The 16,823-nt window shown below is 37.0% G+C and overlaps 1 protein-coding gene across 16 annotated transcripts in view; it reads left to right on the top strand.

The window, feature by feature from the left end:
* The window catches only part of RBM26 (RNA binding motif protein 26), an 82,321-nt gene that overhangs the window by 12,987 nt on the left and 52,511 nt on the right, over nucleotides 1-16,823 (top strand). For all 16 annotated transcript variants that reach the window (XM_037059402.1, XM_037059400.1, XM_037059396.1 and 13 more), the window contains exons 2-3: nucleotides 14,352-14,470; nucleotides 15,674-15,810. In XM_037059402.1, the coding sequence (XP_036915297.1) occupies nucleotides 14,352-14,470; nucleotides 15,674-15,810 (256 nt within the window). The remainder of the gene's footprint in view (nucleotides 1-14,351; nucleotides 14,471-15,673; nucleotides 15,811-16,823) is intronic.

Genomic DNA, 16,823 nt, shown 5'->3' with positions numbered 1-16,823 from the left:
AAGATTATTAAAGCAAGGGAGTAACTTGATCAGATAGATCTCTTTTTAAGACTGATACTGTGATCTCTTTTAAGACTGACACCATAGGTGCAATTAGACAGTAGCATTCTGGAGACAAGGAAGGTTAGGTAGTGTGTTAAAAAAAATCCTTGTTTTAAGAGTGAGCTGTGAAATGCCTGAATTTGGACACTGGCAGGAGACAAGAAAAGGGAAGGTAATATTTTTGGTACATGTGTACTGAATATATATCAGGGCCATCTCTCAGCAGTCAGGATATGGGAGGAAGGTGCAACTAAAGCGAACTTTTATGTTTGCCATGATCTACACTGAGACCTGTTTGTTTGTGAGCTTTGGTTAATATGCCCTGTGACTTAGTATGCAGTTATATAATGTGATAATTAGTAGGTACTTCATAACACCTTGTGGTTTGATCTGAGGAAAAGGTAGACATAGCTGTGGTAGAATCCTTGTCTGGGAAACAGGCACAGCAATAGTGATCATTTAACAGTGGTAGAAATACTGCAGATCTGAAGGTCTGGCAATTTAGGAAAAGTATATAAAATCTTTCTTCTTAAAGTTCAGTTACTATGTATTTCTCCTAAAGATTTAAGATTTGCTCTCGAATGTTCAGAAAAGGGTATTCTATGGCTCTTGAAAAAGACTTAGAGGAAAAACAATTTTTATTACATACTTAATTATTTTAAAGTTTAGTGAACTAAAACTTCCTGGAAATGAGAGGAAGGGAGGGGGTGCAATGATGGTGAAAGCTTAGCATTTATTCCTAAAAAATGACCCATTTTTTTCAGACCACATGGCTCAGTGCCTTTGTTTTGAAAGTGAGAAAGCTGAAGTTTAGAGAAAAATAAAATGCTAGCCCAGGATTGTGTAGCTAATGAATAAAGTAAGATAACACTAGACTAGAAATGTGAAAACCCCTGGGTTTTTGGAGTTTAGTCCAGTGTTTTTTGTTTGTTTGTTTGTTTGTTTGTTTTTCACCTTTTGGTTTTTGTTTCCCACAATACCAAACTGCTTCAAGGAAAGGCTGACTTTCCTCTGAGTCCTCTTAAGTTTGGTTTAGAGGACTAGTCAATTTGAAAGGGAACAGTACTTAAACATAGTAACCAGATTTTAACACCTGTTCTAAAGCAGGGAGGAGTGTTTGGGCATCTTGTAAGTTTAAAGTTTTTACTGTGTTTCATTCTTTAATCTGTTTGTAACTAAGTAGAATGTGAAGTCACTTAATGAGTAACTGAAGTGGTGGCCTTTGGCAGGCAGAACCCTTTCCCAGAGAATTTAACTCTTCTTCAGTTACGAATTAGAATGTAAAATGTATATTAAATATAGAGTTTTGGCCCTGGCTGGCATGGCTCTCTGTATTGTGTGCTGGCCTGTGAACAGAGGGTTGCTGGTTTGATTCTCAGGGCACACGCCTGGGTTTTGGGCCAGGTCCGCAGTGGGGGGTGTGTGAGAGGCAAGCACACATTGATGCTTTCCTCTCTTTCTCCCCACTTTACCCTCTCTCTTAAAAAATACATAAATGAAATATTAAAAAAATAAACACGGGGTTTTGGCGTGGGCTGCCATATCAGCATTTCATCTGCAGCCCCACTTTTAAGAGAGGGTTCTGGGGTATGATGCTGTAACCACAGCCATCTGCTCAGTTTGCCATTTGGGCTCTGCTATTTGCACTCAGCAGTATAGAGTTTTACAGTCTAATTATTAGGTTTTAGAGAAGATGAATATTGACTTTGCTTTTGAATCAGGCACCTAAAAAATGCCTTTGAAATTTTTAAAACAGTGGTTCTCCGGTGCAGTGTAAAAACTTTTGGCCTTTCCTGAGACCCTTTCATATTTTGTAGGGTTTGTGAAGTCCCTGTTTTTCCAACTGTATTGTCTGTGTGAAACTGCTTTCTTCATATATTTCAACCAAAACAGCATATCACAACAGTAGAATGTAAAAACAGATATGAGAATCAGTCTGTTGTCTTTAAGCCAGACATTAATAGTGTTTGCAGAAAAAAAAGTAGAAAATTGTTAGTCTTCCCACAAAAATTTTATTGTCTTGGTGAAAAAATATATATGTTTTAATTTTTAAAATAGTGTGTTTAGTTTCAGGTGGGGTTATTAGTCACGGAGCTCTGCCTGTCCTTGCCCTGCAGTGGGGATGTGGCCTATGCTGGGGGGGGATGAGACGTTTTTATGGACCAGTGTGGTGCAGGGCTCAGGGAGAAGGGCAGGCCCTTTTCTTGGGCGTCACTAGCTGTCAGACTGATGTAAGCCTGGAACTGCTGTGGACCGTCTTTATTGCCCTGTGAAGAAGGCCTGCCTAAAAGCAAGCTAAGGAAAGCAGTGTGGAACGAAGAGGAGCCTGGCGCCATTATTTGAACTCTTGGGTTCAGCTGTGCCTAAAGTTAGCTCCACTATTGGACTTTCCATTTATTTGTGTAAATAAATCCTTCTTTTTGATTATCCTCTCTTCAAGGGAGGGGATAGTTATGTTAAATTATAGTGGATTTATTATTAAAAATTAATAATTGGAAAACTTCCCAGTTTTAATTCTTAATATTGGTAGATGTAATTCTTTTAAATAAAAGCTCCTTGCAGATCTCTGTAATTTTAGAAGTATAAAGAGATCCTGAGACCAAAATGTCTAAGAATCACTATTCTTAAGGTAAGAAGGAATCACTGCTATTTCTTGGGTTCAAAATATAGGGAAATAAAGGCATTGGCTGAAGAGTTTTCAATGTTTATAATTACACGGATTGTGATTTTTTTAAATGATAAGTGGTTTGTATGATGCTAATGGGTTCAATATGCTGTTTTGTGATGGTGATTTGATTTTATGAAATTAGTGGGCATGATTATTCTCAATGAGTAACCTTTGCTATAAATAATTGCTACATACAAATAACCAATTTTTGCCTCCTTATTTGAACTGAATGAAGTTTTTTTATAATAGTTGAATTTTTCAGTGTATTCGTTGCAGTGGAATTTGGATTTCTTTTTTCAATTTTTATTTCTTTTAATTGTATTTTATTGATTATGCTATCACAGTTGTCCCACTTTTTTCCCTTCCCCCCCTTCACCCAGCACCCCCACACCCTCAGGCAAACCCCTCACCATTGTTCATGTCTGTGAGTCATGTGTATAAGTTCTTTGGTTATTCCATTTCCTGTACTGGACTTTACATCCCATGGCTATTCTGTGACTACCTATTTGTACTTCTTAATCCCCTCACCTCTTCACCCATTCCCCTAAACCCCCCTCCTATCTGGCAACCATCAAAATACTCTCTGTTTCCATGATTCTGTGTCTGTTCTTGTTTGCTTAGTTTGTTTTTTAGATTCACTAATGTATTTATTGCCATTTTATTGTTCATAGTTTTGATATACTTCTTTTTTAGTTCCTATAAGATTTCATATAACAATGATTTGGTGTTGAGAAACTCCTGTAGTTCATTTTTGTCTGGGAAGTTTTTTATGTGCTCTTTGATTCTAAATGGTAACTTTGCTAGGTAGAGCAGTCTTGGCTGTAGGTCCCTGCTTTTCATGACTTTTGAGTATGTATTGCCAATCCCTTCTAGCCAGCAAAGTTTCTTTTGAGAGATCAGCTGACAGTCTTATGGGAACTTTCCTGCTGCTTTTCTCTCCTGCTAACTTCTTTTTTTCTTTCTGCTTTTAAGATTTTCTTTATGTTTAACTTTTCATTATGGTGTATCTTGGTATGGGCCTCTTTGCATCCATCTGTTTTGGGACTCTTCCATGCTTCCTGGATTTGCATGCCATTTCCTTCACCAAATTAGGGAAGTTTTATTTCATTATTTTTTCAAATTGATTTTCAATTTCTTGCTGTTTCTCTTCTTTTTCTGACACCCCTATCATTCGAATGTAGGACCTCTCGAAGTTGTCCCAGAGGCTGCTCACAGTAGCCTTGCTTCTTTGGATTCTTTTTTCTTCTTGTTGTTCTGGTTGGTTGTTTTTGCTTCCTTATGTTCCAGATGATTGATTTGATTCTTGGCTTCATGCACTCTACTGTTGTTTTCCTGTAAATTGTTCTTTATTTCAATTAGTGTCTCCTTCATTTCTGATTGGATCTTTTTTATGCTGCTGAGGTCCTCACTAAGTTCCTTGAACATTCTTAACCAGTGTTTTGAACTGTGTATCTGATAGATTGCTTATCTCTATTTTGTTTAGTTCTTTTTCTGGATTTTTGATCCGATCTTTCATTTGGGTCACGTGTCATTGTCTCCTCATTTTGGCAGCCTCTCTGTGTTTTTTTTTTTTTTTTTTTTTTTTTTAGGTAGAGCTGCTATGACTCCCTGTCTTGGTAGTGTGGCCTAATGTAGTAGGTTTCCTGTAGGGTCCAGTGGAACAACCTACCCTAAGCTGAGTATTTGAGGTTTGCCCTTCTTGTGGTCTGAGTACTCCCTACTCTTGTGGTTGATCCTTGATTGCTGTTGGCAGGTCAGTGGGAGGGATTTACTCAGGCCAGTCAGCTTGCAAGGATTTGCTGTGACCACTGACCGCCAACCTCTGCCCTCTATGGAGGATGAGCTGTGCAGAGGCAGGGTGGTGGAGCTCTGACATCGTCTGTAGCTATCCACTGGATGAGCTGGGGTTACCTGGGTAGTACAGACCAAGTTCAGCTTCCACCTGTGTTTTGCCCAGGGCCACCTTGCATGAACTATAAAGCAGTCTGAGATGGTTGATACTTGCGCTGGGCTTGGGCATTGCCAGTCATGCCAACCTGTGAATCTAGGCTGGCTGCTGCTAGTGTGGGGCCTGGAGCCACTTAGCAAGAGGTGGGAGGGGGTGGCTGGGGGCTCACTGGGGCCCATTTGAAAGGATTTAGGAAGTTATGAAGTTGTTGCTTATTTGAAAGGATTTAGGAAGTTATGAAGTATGTGCCAAGATCAACCATTCATATGGAAAACTCACCATTAACACTTTTGGTGGGCCCATAAGTTGGGTGGGATGGAGTCTCACTGGAATCTCCAGTGCAGGGCAAACAGTGTTGGCCAGGTCGAAGGAGTCTCAGATATTGCCACCTGCCTGCCAGCACTGTGACTGTGTGGGGGAAGGGTTCAGAAAAAGGACATATGCTTCTGCTTTCATATGCTTCTGTCTATGAAAAAGCTGTCCTCCAGCTCTCACCTTGATGCCAGACACTTCAGTTCCTCTCCATATGCCACTGGTGCCTTTCACTCTGCTACCCCCGTGCTGGAGCTCAGAGGGAGTGAGTCTGAGTAGGTGAGGTTCTGTGTGGAATCTTTATGAGGAACTATTTGAGACTAGCATTTTCTTCCACCCACTCAATCCCTGCTGGGTTTTGCAGCCAGGAGTTATAGGGACTTATCTTCCTGGCACTGGAAGCCTGGACTGGGGGCCTGGTATGGGGCTGGGACTCCACTCTGGAAATAGCCTTGGCAAATTTTTATCCACCACATGTGCATGTGGGACCAGCCCAACCAGCCCATCCTGTGTCTCTGCTCCTCCTACCAGTCTGGATGGATGTGGTTTCTTTAATTCCATGGTTTTCACACTTCCATTCAACTCAATTCTGATGGTTCTGAGTGATGGTTTTTCTATACTTCAGTTGTAATTTTGATGTGGTTGTGCGAGGAGGTGAGCCATGTTTACCTATTCCTGGAATTTGGATTTTTAAGAGTATTCTAAGTACAGAACAATAGAAGCATGGCTAATGCAAATTAGGTATTTTTCTTGAATGTAAAGTGAAAATTTGGTAGGAACAGATGTGGGTGTATGTTCGTGTTCTCAAGTTACTGAGTTAACATATTTAAAATTAATTTTAAATTCCCATTGCCACCTCCACCTCTTCCTTCTCAAGATTACTGAAAATGGAAGCTTGGATTAAATTTTATCTGTTATCCTTTCTAAATTTCGAAAGCCTCTAAAAAACTTGAGTGAAAGAAAAGTTTTTGAGATGTACTAGATGTTAGCTTTTTAAAAACGTTTATTACTATTTTGAAAGTTTTAATTTAAAAAATAAAAACTAATGTGATGAATGTGTTAGGAGGAGTAATTATAACCTTTATATTAGTGCTGATTTAATTTGTTATTTAAAGTATTAAGAGAATTCAGTTTTGGAGCGAGACTTTTCTTACAACGTTTGATTTTTGCTTTGTGGTGGCTTCTGTGACTTCTTAGTGTGTGTACATTACTTCCCCAGATAACAACTGGAAGTGAATGACCCCCACTAAGATGGTTAGCCCTGTGCTTTTCAAGGCCACTATTATTAGTTGTATCCTTAACACAATATATTCAGAGATGGATAACATTTTATATTTATCCTTCAAAATCATTGGTTTGAATGACTTCATAGCCATCTTAATTTTTTCAAAGCTTATTGTAGCCATTGATTTTAAATCCTTACAAGGGTGAGAGATTAGAAATCTGAATGTTTATGAATGTTCACTTTGTCCAACCCCACTGGACACTTTTTCTTCATGTGTGAAGTTAAGCACCCATCTCAGCACTTTTCTGTTGGGTACCTTGGCCTGCTGTGTCCTTTTTCCAGAGAGCCAAAATGCTTGCTTGCACTCCATTTTGATTCTGTATTTAAATCTGATCCTTGTTTGTGCCATTTTATCACAATCCTTCCCTGATGATCTTAAGATACTTATATATTCATTTATTCCTTTCTTTGCCTTCCTTCCTTTCATTTGTCCTTTTATACTTTATCCCTTTAGCTTGCATTTTTTTTCAGACCACTTGTCTGTATGACAGTACATTGTATGTATCTATGAATTGTCTGTTTCCTCCCTACACCCCCAATGTAAAGTTCCTGAGGACAGGAACTTTCTTTTTTTCCCCCCACAGTTGTATCCTCAGAATGTAGAACAGTGCCCAACATAGTAGCTGCTTATTGAGTGTTTTTGAAAGATAAATGGGATATTTAGAAAGTAATCAATAAGTGATATATTTATTTTTTCAGAACTTGATGAAGATTAAAGAAAGGATCCCTGACAAAAGTGAACTATGTTGATCTAGTGAGATAGATTTGTACATTCTCTCTTTCAGTGTTCTGTCTCAGGTCCGTGTGAGGACTAGAGCTGCACACATGAGTAAGAAATTCTGTTTCTGAATTTTGATGAAAGTATCTTACCTAACATGTGTTTTGTCTGTAGAGTGTAATTAAAATTTTTATGACTAATATTTAGAGATCATAATTGAAAAGAATACTGTATTATATTTCATATATCTACACAATATCCCATGAACAAAATTAGACCTAAGGATTATTCTTTCAGGTTTGTGAGGGATTTACTATCCAATCCAGTGCTTATCTGTCAGGGGCTATTCCATCCATGTTTGTTGGAGAACTCTCATTCTGCCTTTGTGAGGCCTCTGATCATTTTTAAAAAGTCTGTCTTTAAGACAAAATATGTTGCTTCCACTTACTAGTTCTAACTAGAATATTTTCCTGGGTATATGCGTACTTTTTTGGCCAAAATTGGGGCGGAAAAATAAGGGTGTGCATTATACATGGGCAGTGCCAATTCCATATTTGTATAAATGTTTTTTATCTTTTATTTATGCTTATGCATTAAAAATGTAATTTTAGAAAGCAATAATGATATCCATATGCAAAATAATACCCTGAAATAGGATAATCAGTTTTGTTTCTAAATATAAATAAGTAAAAGTTGAATTAAAAAATTAAAGTGAGAGATTTTTTTCCTGAAAGTTTGCGTCTGAAACCTGGGTGCACATTATGCATGGGAGCACGTTATACACAACAAAATACAGTAAATCCCATGGAGGATATATGGAGTAAATGTGATCCTTTCTTGTGATAGGTCTTCAGTTATTTGAAAACCTACAAAATTCTCTCTGGCGTTTTAATTATCCAGACTGAGAATCACTACTAAGCTATTTAATAATGACATCCATTTACCATTCTGGTCATTTTCTAAGAATTTGTTTGAGTTTGTTTATATATTTACAAAAGTTGTCACTTAGAGTGAAATCAGTAGCACTCTGTACTGCATAGGAGAACTGTACTCTTTCCTTTCTAGTTCTCAATTTTCTGTTTTTGAGTTTTTATGATTTAAGTTTTCTCCCAACCATTTCGTATCTTATCTCATTGGACTTACTATTAACACTATTAACTAAAATACTTAGTTGCTCCACCTCCACCAAACCTTTTACCAGTGCTACTGGTAGGTCATGTCTCATGCCTTATTTTGTAGTTTCTGGTTTTCTTTGTGTTCCCCCCCCCCCCATCCCCACTGTTCCCTCCCTCCCAAACACACACACACACACACACACTCAGGGTAATTACTGTGTGGTTAGAATCATGCTTTAATGGCAGATTATGTTTTTGCTGGGCTAAGTACTTATGAACTATAGAATTTGTGGGAATTTTGTGTGCTAAGATGAGAATGAAGTCTGCCACTTTTTCAGTGTCCTTTGTCCTTACAGATTTTCAGAATCTGATTTTTTTTGTCTCTCTCTAATCTGAAAGAAGATTTCCACCCCACTTTAATTTCACATGTTTCCAGAATACTAGCAGTATATAGCAGAGGGAAAAGTCTGGCTCTGACAAGATATGTACCATTCATATAACAAACTGGTTTGGTAAAGTACCTAATGAATAATCAATGTTACTTGCCTTGGAAACAGTTTTTTAAAGTAACTGATCCCTTACTATGTGTATATAATTTTTATTAGGTAATTTGAACATGTTTACACCATTCATTTTGCATAGCAGGTTATCGTTGCCTGATGTTGATATGATGCAGCATGGCGCTTTTAATTAAAACAAAAAGAAAACACACTTCTCCTGTCTCTGAGTCATTTTGATATATTATTAAACTTTGTATATCTACAAATATATACATGATAGGTTCATGTATATGAACTTACCTACAAAAATAGAGATATGTTCAAATTTTTTATCGAATATATTGAGGTGACACTGGTTAACAAAATTGTACGGGTTTCAGGTGCACAGTTCTACAACACATCATCTGTACACTGTGTTGTATGTTTCACCACCCCACGTCATGTCTCAAGTCTGTCACCATTTATCTCCCCATACCCTCCTCCACCAACCCCACCTCCCTTCCCCCATCAATCACCACAGCTATTGCCAGTATCAATACCTTCTTTTTCTTCTTTTTGCTCAGTTCTTCCACCTCCCAGACCCTGCTCCAGCAGCTGTCAGCCTGCTCTCTATCTATGAGACTGTCTCTATTTTGTGTGTTAGTTCATTAGATTCCACGTATGAATGAAATTATATGGTATTTTTCTTTCTCTGACTGGCTTATTTCACTAGAATAATGACCTCCAGGTCTATCCACGCTGTGACAAAGGGTAAGATTTCCTTTTTTATGTCTGAGTAATATTTCATTGTGTAACTACCAAAGCTTTTTTATCCACTCATTTACTAATGGGCATTTGGGCTGCTTCCAAATCTTGGCTATTGTAAATAACACTGCCATGAACATCGGGGTACATGTATTCGTTTGAATTAGTGTTTTCGGCTTTCTTTGGATAAATTCCCAGAAGTGGAATCGCTGGATCAAAAGGCAGTCCCATGTTTAGTTTTGTGAGGGATCTCCATACTGCTGTCCACAGTGGACACACCGATCTGCATTCCCACCAACAAACAGTGCAGGAGGGGTCACTTTTCTCACATCCTTGCCAGCACTAGTTTGTTGATTTGTCAATGACAACCATTCTTGCAGCTGTGAGGTGACAATCTTATTATGGTTTTAATTTGCATTTCTCTGATGATAAGTGACTTTGAGCATCTTTTCATGTGTCTATTAGCTGATCTGTATGTCCTCTATGGAGAAGTGTCTATTCAGTTCCTTAGCCAATTTTTAAGTTGGATTGTTTGGTTTTTTTGGTGTTGAGTTTTGTAAGTCCTTTATAAAATTTGGATACTAACCCCTTATTAGATGTATCACTGGTGAATGTTCTCTAATTTGTTGGGTTATCTTTTCATTTTGTTGATGGTTTTCTTTGTTGTGCATAAAAACTTTTTAGTTTGATGTAGTCCCATTTGTTTAATATTATTTTTTATGCCCTTGCCTGAGGAGATATATCAGAAAAAATCATTGCTACAGGAAATGTCAAAGATTTTATTGTCTATGATTTCTTCTAGGATTCTTAATGGTTTCAAGTTTTACACTTAAGTCTTCAATTGGTCTGAGTTTGTACTTGGGTGTGGTATAAGAAAGTGGTGTGGTTTCATTTTTTGCACATAATTGTTCAATATTCCCGACACCATTTATTGAATAGACTATCTCTATTCCATTGTATGTTTTTGCTCTTTTGTTAAATATTAATTGACCATAGAGGCATGGGTTTATTTCTGGGCTCTCTGTTCTGTTTCATTGATTTATGTCTGTTTTTGTGCCAGTACCATACTGTCTTGATTACTGTGGCCTTGTAGTGTAGCTTGATTATCAGGTAGCGTGATTCCTCCAACTTTGTTCTTCTTTCTCAAGATTGCTGTTGTTCTTGCTATTCAGGGTCTTTTGTACTTCTGTATGAATCTTTGGAATATTTGTTCTGGTTCTGTGAAATAAGCCATTGGTATCTTGCTAGGAATTTCATTGAGTCTGTAGATTGCTTTGGGTAGCAAGGACATTTCAGTGATGTTAATTCTTCCTATCCGTGAACACGTTGTATGCTCCACTTATTTGTATCTTCTTCACTTCCTTTCTTCAGTGTCTTATAATTTTCTGAGTACAGGTCTTTCACATCTTTGATTAAATTTATTTCTAGGTATTTTATTTCTTTTGAAGCAATTGTGAATGGGATTCTCTTTTGGTTTCCCTTTCTGATCGTTTATTGTCGGTGCATAAATATGCACCAGATTTCTGTACGTATATTTTGTGTGCTATTCACTGAATTTGTTTATCAGTTCTAGAACTGTTTTGGAGGACTCTTTAGGGTTCTCTGTATACAGTATCATGTCATCTGCAAATAATAGTATTTTTACTTCTTTTTTTCCAATTTGGATGCCTCTTGTTTCTTCTTGTCTGATTGCGGGGCTACAACTTCAGTACTGGGTTGAATGAGAGTGGTGAAAGCAGGTGTCCCTGTCTTGTTCCTGATCTTAAGGGGAACGCTTGTAGTTTTTGCCCATTGAAGGTGATGTTGTCTGTGAGTTTGTCGTATATGGCTTTCATTACACTGAGGTATGTTTCCTCTGTTCCCAGTTTTCTGAGTGTTTTTGTTATAAATGGGTGCTGGATTTTATAAAATGCTTTTTTTCCTCATGTATTGTATAATCATGTTTTCTTTTTCTTTTTTCCTTCATTTTATTTATGTAGTGTATCACATTTTATTGATTTGTGGATATGGTACCAATCTTGCATCCCTGGAATAAATACTTCTTGATTGTGGTATATGTTTTTTTTTTTTAAGATTTCACTTATTTATTTTTTAGAGAGTGAGGAAGAGAGGGAGAGAAAAATCCATTTATGTAAGAAACACTGATTGGTTGCTTCTTGCATATGACCCTGTCAGGGACTGAATTCGCATCCCAGGCATATGTTCTCACTGAAAATCAGAATCTAACAGGCAACTTTTTGCTTTGTGATGGGAGGATGCCCAGCCAACCACCTGACCTATGCCAGTCAGAGAGATGTATGATCTTTTTATTACGTTGATGGATTTGGTTTGCTGATGTTTTGTTGAGGACGTTAGTATCTGTGTTCATTAGGGGTATTGGCCTATAATTTTCTTTCTTTTTAGTGTCTTTATGTGATTTTGGAATTAGAATAGTGCCTGCCTTGTAAAATGAACTTGAGAGTGGAGTGTTCCTTCCTCTTGGAATTTGGGATAGTTTGAGAAGAGCAGGTGAAATGTTGGGTAAAAATTTTCCTGTGAAGCCATTTGGTCCAGGACTTTTTGTTTATTGGGAGCTTTTTAAAAAATTACTTATTTGTATTTTTTATATTTGTTTTTAAAGATTTTATTCATTTATCTTTAGAGGGGAAGGGAAGGAGAGAGGGATAGGAATGTCAATGTATGGTTGCGTCTCATAAGTTCCATGCTGGGAACTGGCCTGCAACCCAGGCATGTGCCCTGACTGGGAATCGAACTGTGATCCCTTAGTTTGCTGGCCCATGCTCAATGCACTGAGCTACACCAGCCAAGGCTATTGGGAGCTTTTTGATTACTGCTTCAGTTTCACTAGTTGTTACCTCTTTATTCAGATTCTCTGATTCTTCCTGATTCAGTTTGAAAGATTGTGTATTTCTAGGAATTTATCCATTTTTGTCCAGATTGTAGTTTGTTGGCATATTGTTGTTTGTAATATTGTCTTACAGTTCTTTGTATTTTTCTGGAGTCAAGTTTTACTTCGGATTATTTTTTACTAGGCTGGAATTTGAAAGTACATACCTTTGTTGTTTTCAAAAATATTGAAATACAAATAAAATAATTTCTTACAGAACTTAACAAAGATTGCCTGTGATATATAAATTTACTGTTATTTTGCTGTTAAATATGAAATTATAAACTTCATAATATGTAATTTTCAGTCTAACAAATTTTATAAAGTAGCCTGCTTTTCAGACTATCTCAAGTACTTCAGTTTTTTGTGTGTGGTAGTTGATCTGTTGTGGTTGTGACTTTTATTCATTCTTGATTTTTTTCTGATTGCTTGCTATAGAAGTTTTTAACAAGGATTGTTTGGGAATTCTGTCTTGCTGTCTATAAAACTTGGGTCTATAGACCATAATAATTATAAAAATCACAAAGTCTTAAGATTTTTAGCTGTTAACATTTTAATCCACTTTTATAGTGTTCTGTTTAAAAACTAATGTGGAAACGAATAGATTTGGGGTTTAGTTTAGATAATTGCAAAGTGACAGTTATATAATTAGAAAAGCCATTATTAAATTGCAAATTCCCAACAAGCAAAGCAGTATTGAATCAAATTATAGCATATGGATTTAATATAGAAACTTAGAATTTGTTATTAATAGCAATTGCAATGAAACTGTATAATAGATAGTTTTATACATCACAGTGATTTCTGTAAACTGAAGTGTGTTTAGTTTTGATGTCCAGTTAGATTAATGTCTAGTTGATTGTGTTTATTCAAGTTACCTAACATGCGTAAGTGGGCTCTTATGCAGTAATGCTGGGTTGCCAGATACAAGTATATCTACAGATATATCATGAGACAATACATTATTGTCGCATTTTTTCATTCTTATTGCATCACAGGTTTAAGTATTTCCATGCTCATTATAAATCTAAAAATACTGATTTACCATGTTATTTTATCCATATTTAGTTTTAAATTGTATGAGTAAGTATTTTGAAGTAAATTACAAAGAAAAAGTTTTTTAAAAAATATTTTATTTATTTTTAGAGAGAGGGGAAGGGGAGGAGAAAGTGGGAGAGAAACATCAATGTGTGGTTGCCTCCCATGTATCCCCTACTGGGGATCTGGCCCGCAACCCAGGCATGTGCCCTGACTGGGAATCGAACCAGCAACTCTTTGCTTCACAGGCCCACGCTCAATCCACTGAGCTACACCAGTCAGGGCCAAAGAAAAAGTCTTTAAAAATCTCATGTACCACTGAAATGGATTTTTTTCCTCCTTGTTTAGGTTATAAGCTACTTCAAGTCTTAGCGAATAATTAGTCGTGTATCTTTGCAAATTAATAGTAGTAGATATATGAGAGAAGTTGTCTTGTGATAAGTAACAAATTACCATGAAAATTAACTTAGTAGCATATGACACCTTATGTCATGTGCTACTAAGTTAATTTATCACCTCATGACATTTATCATTTTTGTGGGTCAGGAATTTAGGAGCAGTTAGCATAGTTCATCTCTTCCTCATTGATTGGGATGCCACCAGTATAAAATCTAAATTCCTATATATGTTGATAGGGTCTATGTTTAGACTTTCTTTTCTGTTGTTAAAATAATTATGGAGTGGTCTATTTTTAAGTGTCTCCTGTTACACTTCAGTGTTTTTCTGGCTTTTTATCTAGATTGGAGGGGATAAAGCTTTTTGGTATTTTTATCACACCACACCAATTATATTAGTTTTTGATGTTTCGAAGTTGTTTTTATTTTGTTATAATTTTTCTTTTTAATAATAATTAAGCCTGCTGAATTCTTAAAACATATTTGGAAGGATACCAAATTATAACAGCATGCATCATCATGCAAAGTATATTAAATATAAAGGAGAATTTCTATTTCTTCATTGCCTTTTACAAGCCAGGTGCTTTTTACATATATTAACTCATAAAACTACTTATGTTAAGTCAGTTTGTAACTGGAGTTTGTAGAATGGGCAATTATTTATGGTTAAATTTCCTTCAAATTGCTTTTTTCCTTTAGCTGTGATGCAGATCCATCAGCCCTTGCAAAATACGTTCTTGCTTTGGTGAAAAAAGACAAAAGTGAAAAGGAGTTAAAGGCATTATGTATTGATCAACTAGATGTATTTCTTCAAAAAGGTAAGATCATTGGTTTAAAGATGCTACTTTATTTCAATAGGTTATTTAAAATAAGAGTATACAACTATCCATGAAAGTAGCCTGAGGTGTCCTCTGAAAATGGTTTGCTATTCACTTGACCCAGAAAACCTCACAAAGTCATGCAGATCAAGAGGTTCAGATCTTTGTGCTCACTTTAAGAACCCTTGTCAAAGTCCCTCGGTCATCAAAAGTTTGCATATCCAAAAAGCCACCAAATACCTGAAGGATATCACTTCATAGAAGTAATGTGCCCCATTCTGTAGTTACAGTGGTGGAGTTGGTAGATGTGCCCAGACCAAGGGGTGCGGAATGTAGGGTTGGTGGCCCAAAAGAGTGCTGAATTTTTGCCACACATGCTTAAAAATACAGGGATTAATGCTGAACTTAAGGGTTTAGATGTAGATCTCTGATCATTGAACACATCCAGGTGAACAAAGCTTCTAAGGTGCGGTGTAGAATTTATAGAGCTCATGGATAGATTAAGTCATCCATGAGCTCTCCCTACCACGCTGAGATGATCCTTACCTGAAAAGAGCAGATTGTACCTAAACCAGAATAGGAGGTTGCTCAGAAGGGGGGAAAACAACCCAGAAGAAACTGAAGAAACAAAAACTTATGGCTCAGGAGTAAATTCGTCATAAAGTAGATACTAATAGGAGTAAAAAAAAAAATTATCCACAGTATTAAAGGAGCTCAGTGAGCAACAGGCTCTAATTGTAATGAAGTTGAACAAACAGTATTATTGCTGATTATATCAATAGCTTATTTATAAAGAAAGCCTTTTCTTTTCATTACTAATTTTATGCTCTTTCGTAAACTGTGCTGATATTTTTTCTTTAAAGATTAAGGAAATGACTGGATGCTTATTAATTTAAAGATATTGCTCCTTAGGAAACTACTTTGAATGTTGTCTAGTACAGTGCTCTCCACTATGCAGCATCTAGACAATGGTAATATTTGTGTTTGCATATGGGGTAGAGTACACAGAAACTAGTCGTGGCTGGAAGTGACTGGCCGAGAAGCTCTGGCCATTCCTGCCCCCATCACCCTGAAAACCGAACGGATCGGCATTACCACGGGACTTGTGCCATGGCACACTGGTTAGGAAGCTTCTAAGTGGAGAATGCTATCTTAGCAAATGTCTTAATATGTGGGTTTTTTGTTTCCTTGTTTTATTTTTAGAGACACAGATATTTGTGGAAAAACTTTTTGATGCTGTGAATACAAAGAGTTATCTACCTCCTCCAGAGCAGCCATCATCGGGAAGCTTAAAGGTAGAATTTTTTCAGCACCAAGAAAAAGATATTAAAAAAGAAGAGGTAAGGGTTTGTGTTAAACCTTGCATTTCCTTTACAAACACGTAAAGGGTAATTAAACTGAGTTGTATTTTCTGTGTCTGCCACAAGTGTTGAAGACCACTCCCAGGTTCAATGATTTCAGTAGGAGCACTCACAGGACTTAGCATATAGTCATTTGCATGGTTATGATTTTTTTTAATTCATTACTATTACTATTTTTTAATATATTGCATTTTGGAGAGAGTGGTCTTGGAGGGCGGGGGGTGGCGGGAAGAGAGAGAAACATCATTGTGTTGTTCCACTTATTTATGTTCATTGGTTGATTCTTGTATGTGCCCTGATCAGGAATCAGACTCACAACCTTGACATATCTGGATGACGCTCTAACCAATGCATCTACCCGGCCAGGGCCACAGTTATGATTTCTTACATTGAAAAGATACAAAGGAAAATCAGCCAAGGGAAAAAAGTGTGTGGTGCAAAGTCTGGAGGGAAAGAGGCACAGGATTCCGGTGTCTCCCAGTGGAGTTGCACAGGATGTGCCTAAGAAATAATAACAATATTTATTATTGTTATTGGGATGCTTGTTAAAGTTCTGTGCCCAGTGTTTTTATTTAGGTCTAGGCACATAAGTGCTTTCTGCCTAGTATGTTCTAGATTCCCATGAGGAACGCAGGTGTTCACCATAAGCCCTACCAGGTGCACAAACAATATAGGTATAAGTGAGCTATTATTATCAGGGAATGATGGGAATCTTGCAGAAATAAAAGTTCCCAGGTGCCAGCCAAGGATCTACCTTTCAAGCAGGCCTTTCTGCACAGTATCTTATAGCTATGGACTCTCATGATCTATGTTCTGTGAAAATAATTAGATTGAGAGTGCATCTGTTTGGTTTTGTTCCGCAAGTATTTTGTAGGGAACAAATTTTTTTAAAGATTTAATTTATTTATTTTTAGAGAGCAGGGAAGGGAGGGAGAAGGAAAGGGAGAGAAACATCAATGTGTGGTTTACTCACACATACTCCCAACTGCGGA

This window comes from Sturnira hondurensis, unplaced genomic scaffold, assembly GCF_014824575.4.
Source record: "Sturnira hondurensis isolate 20B ecotype Veracruz unplaced genomic scaffold, ASM1482457v3 Scaffold0010812, whole genome shotgun sequence".
NCBI lineage: Eukaryota > Metazoa > Chordata > Mammalia > Chiroptera > Phyllostomidae > Sturnira > Sturnira hondurensis.
Note: the sequence above shows the minus strand (reverse complement) of the source record. Positions and strands in the feature narration are given on the sequence as shown.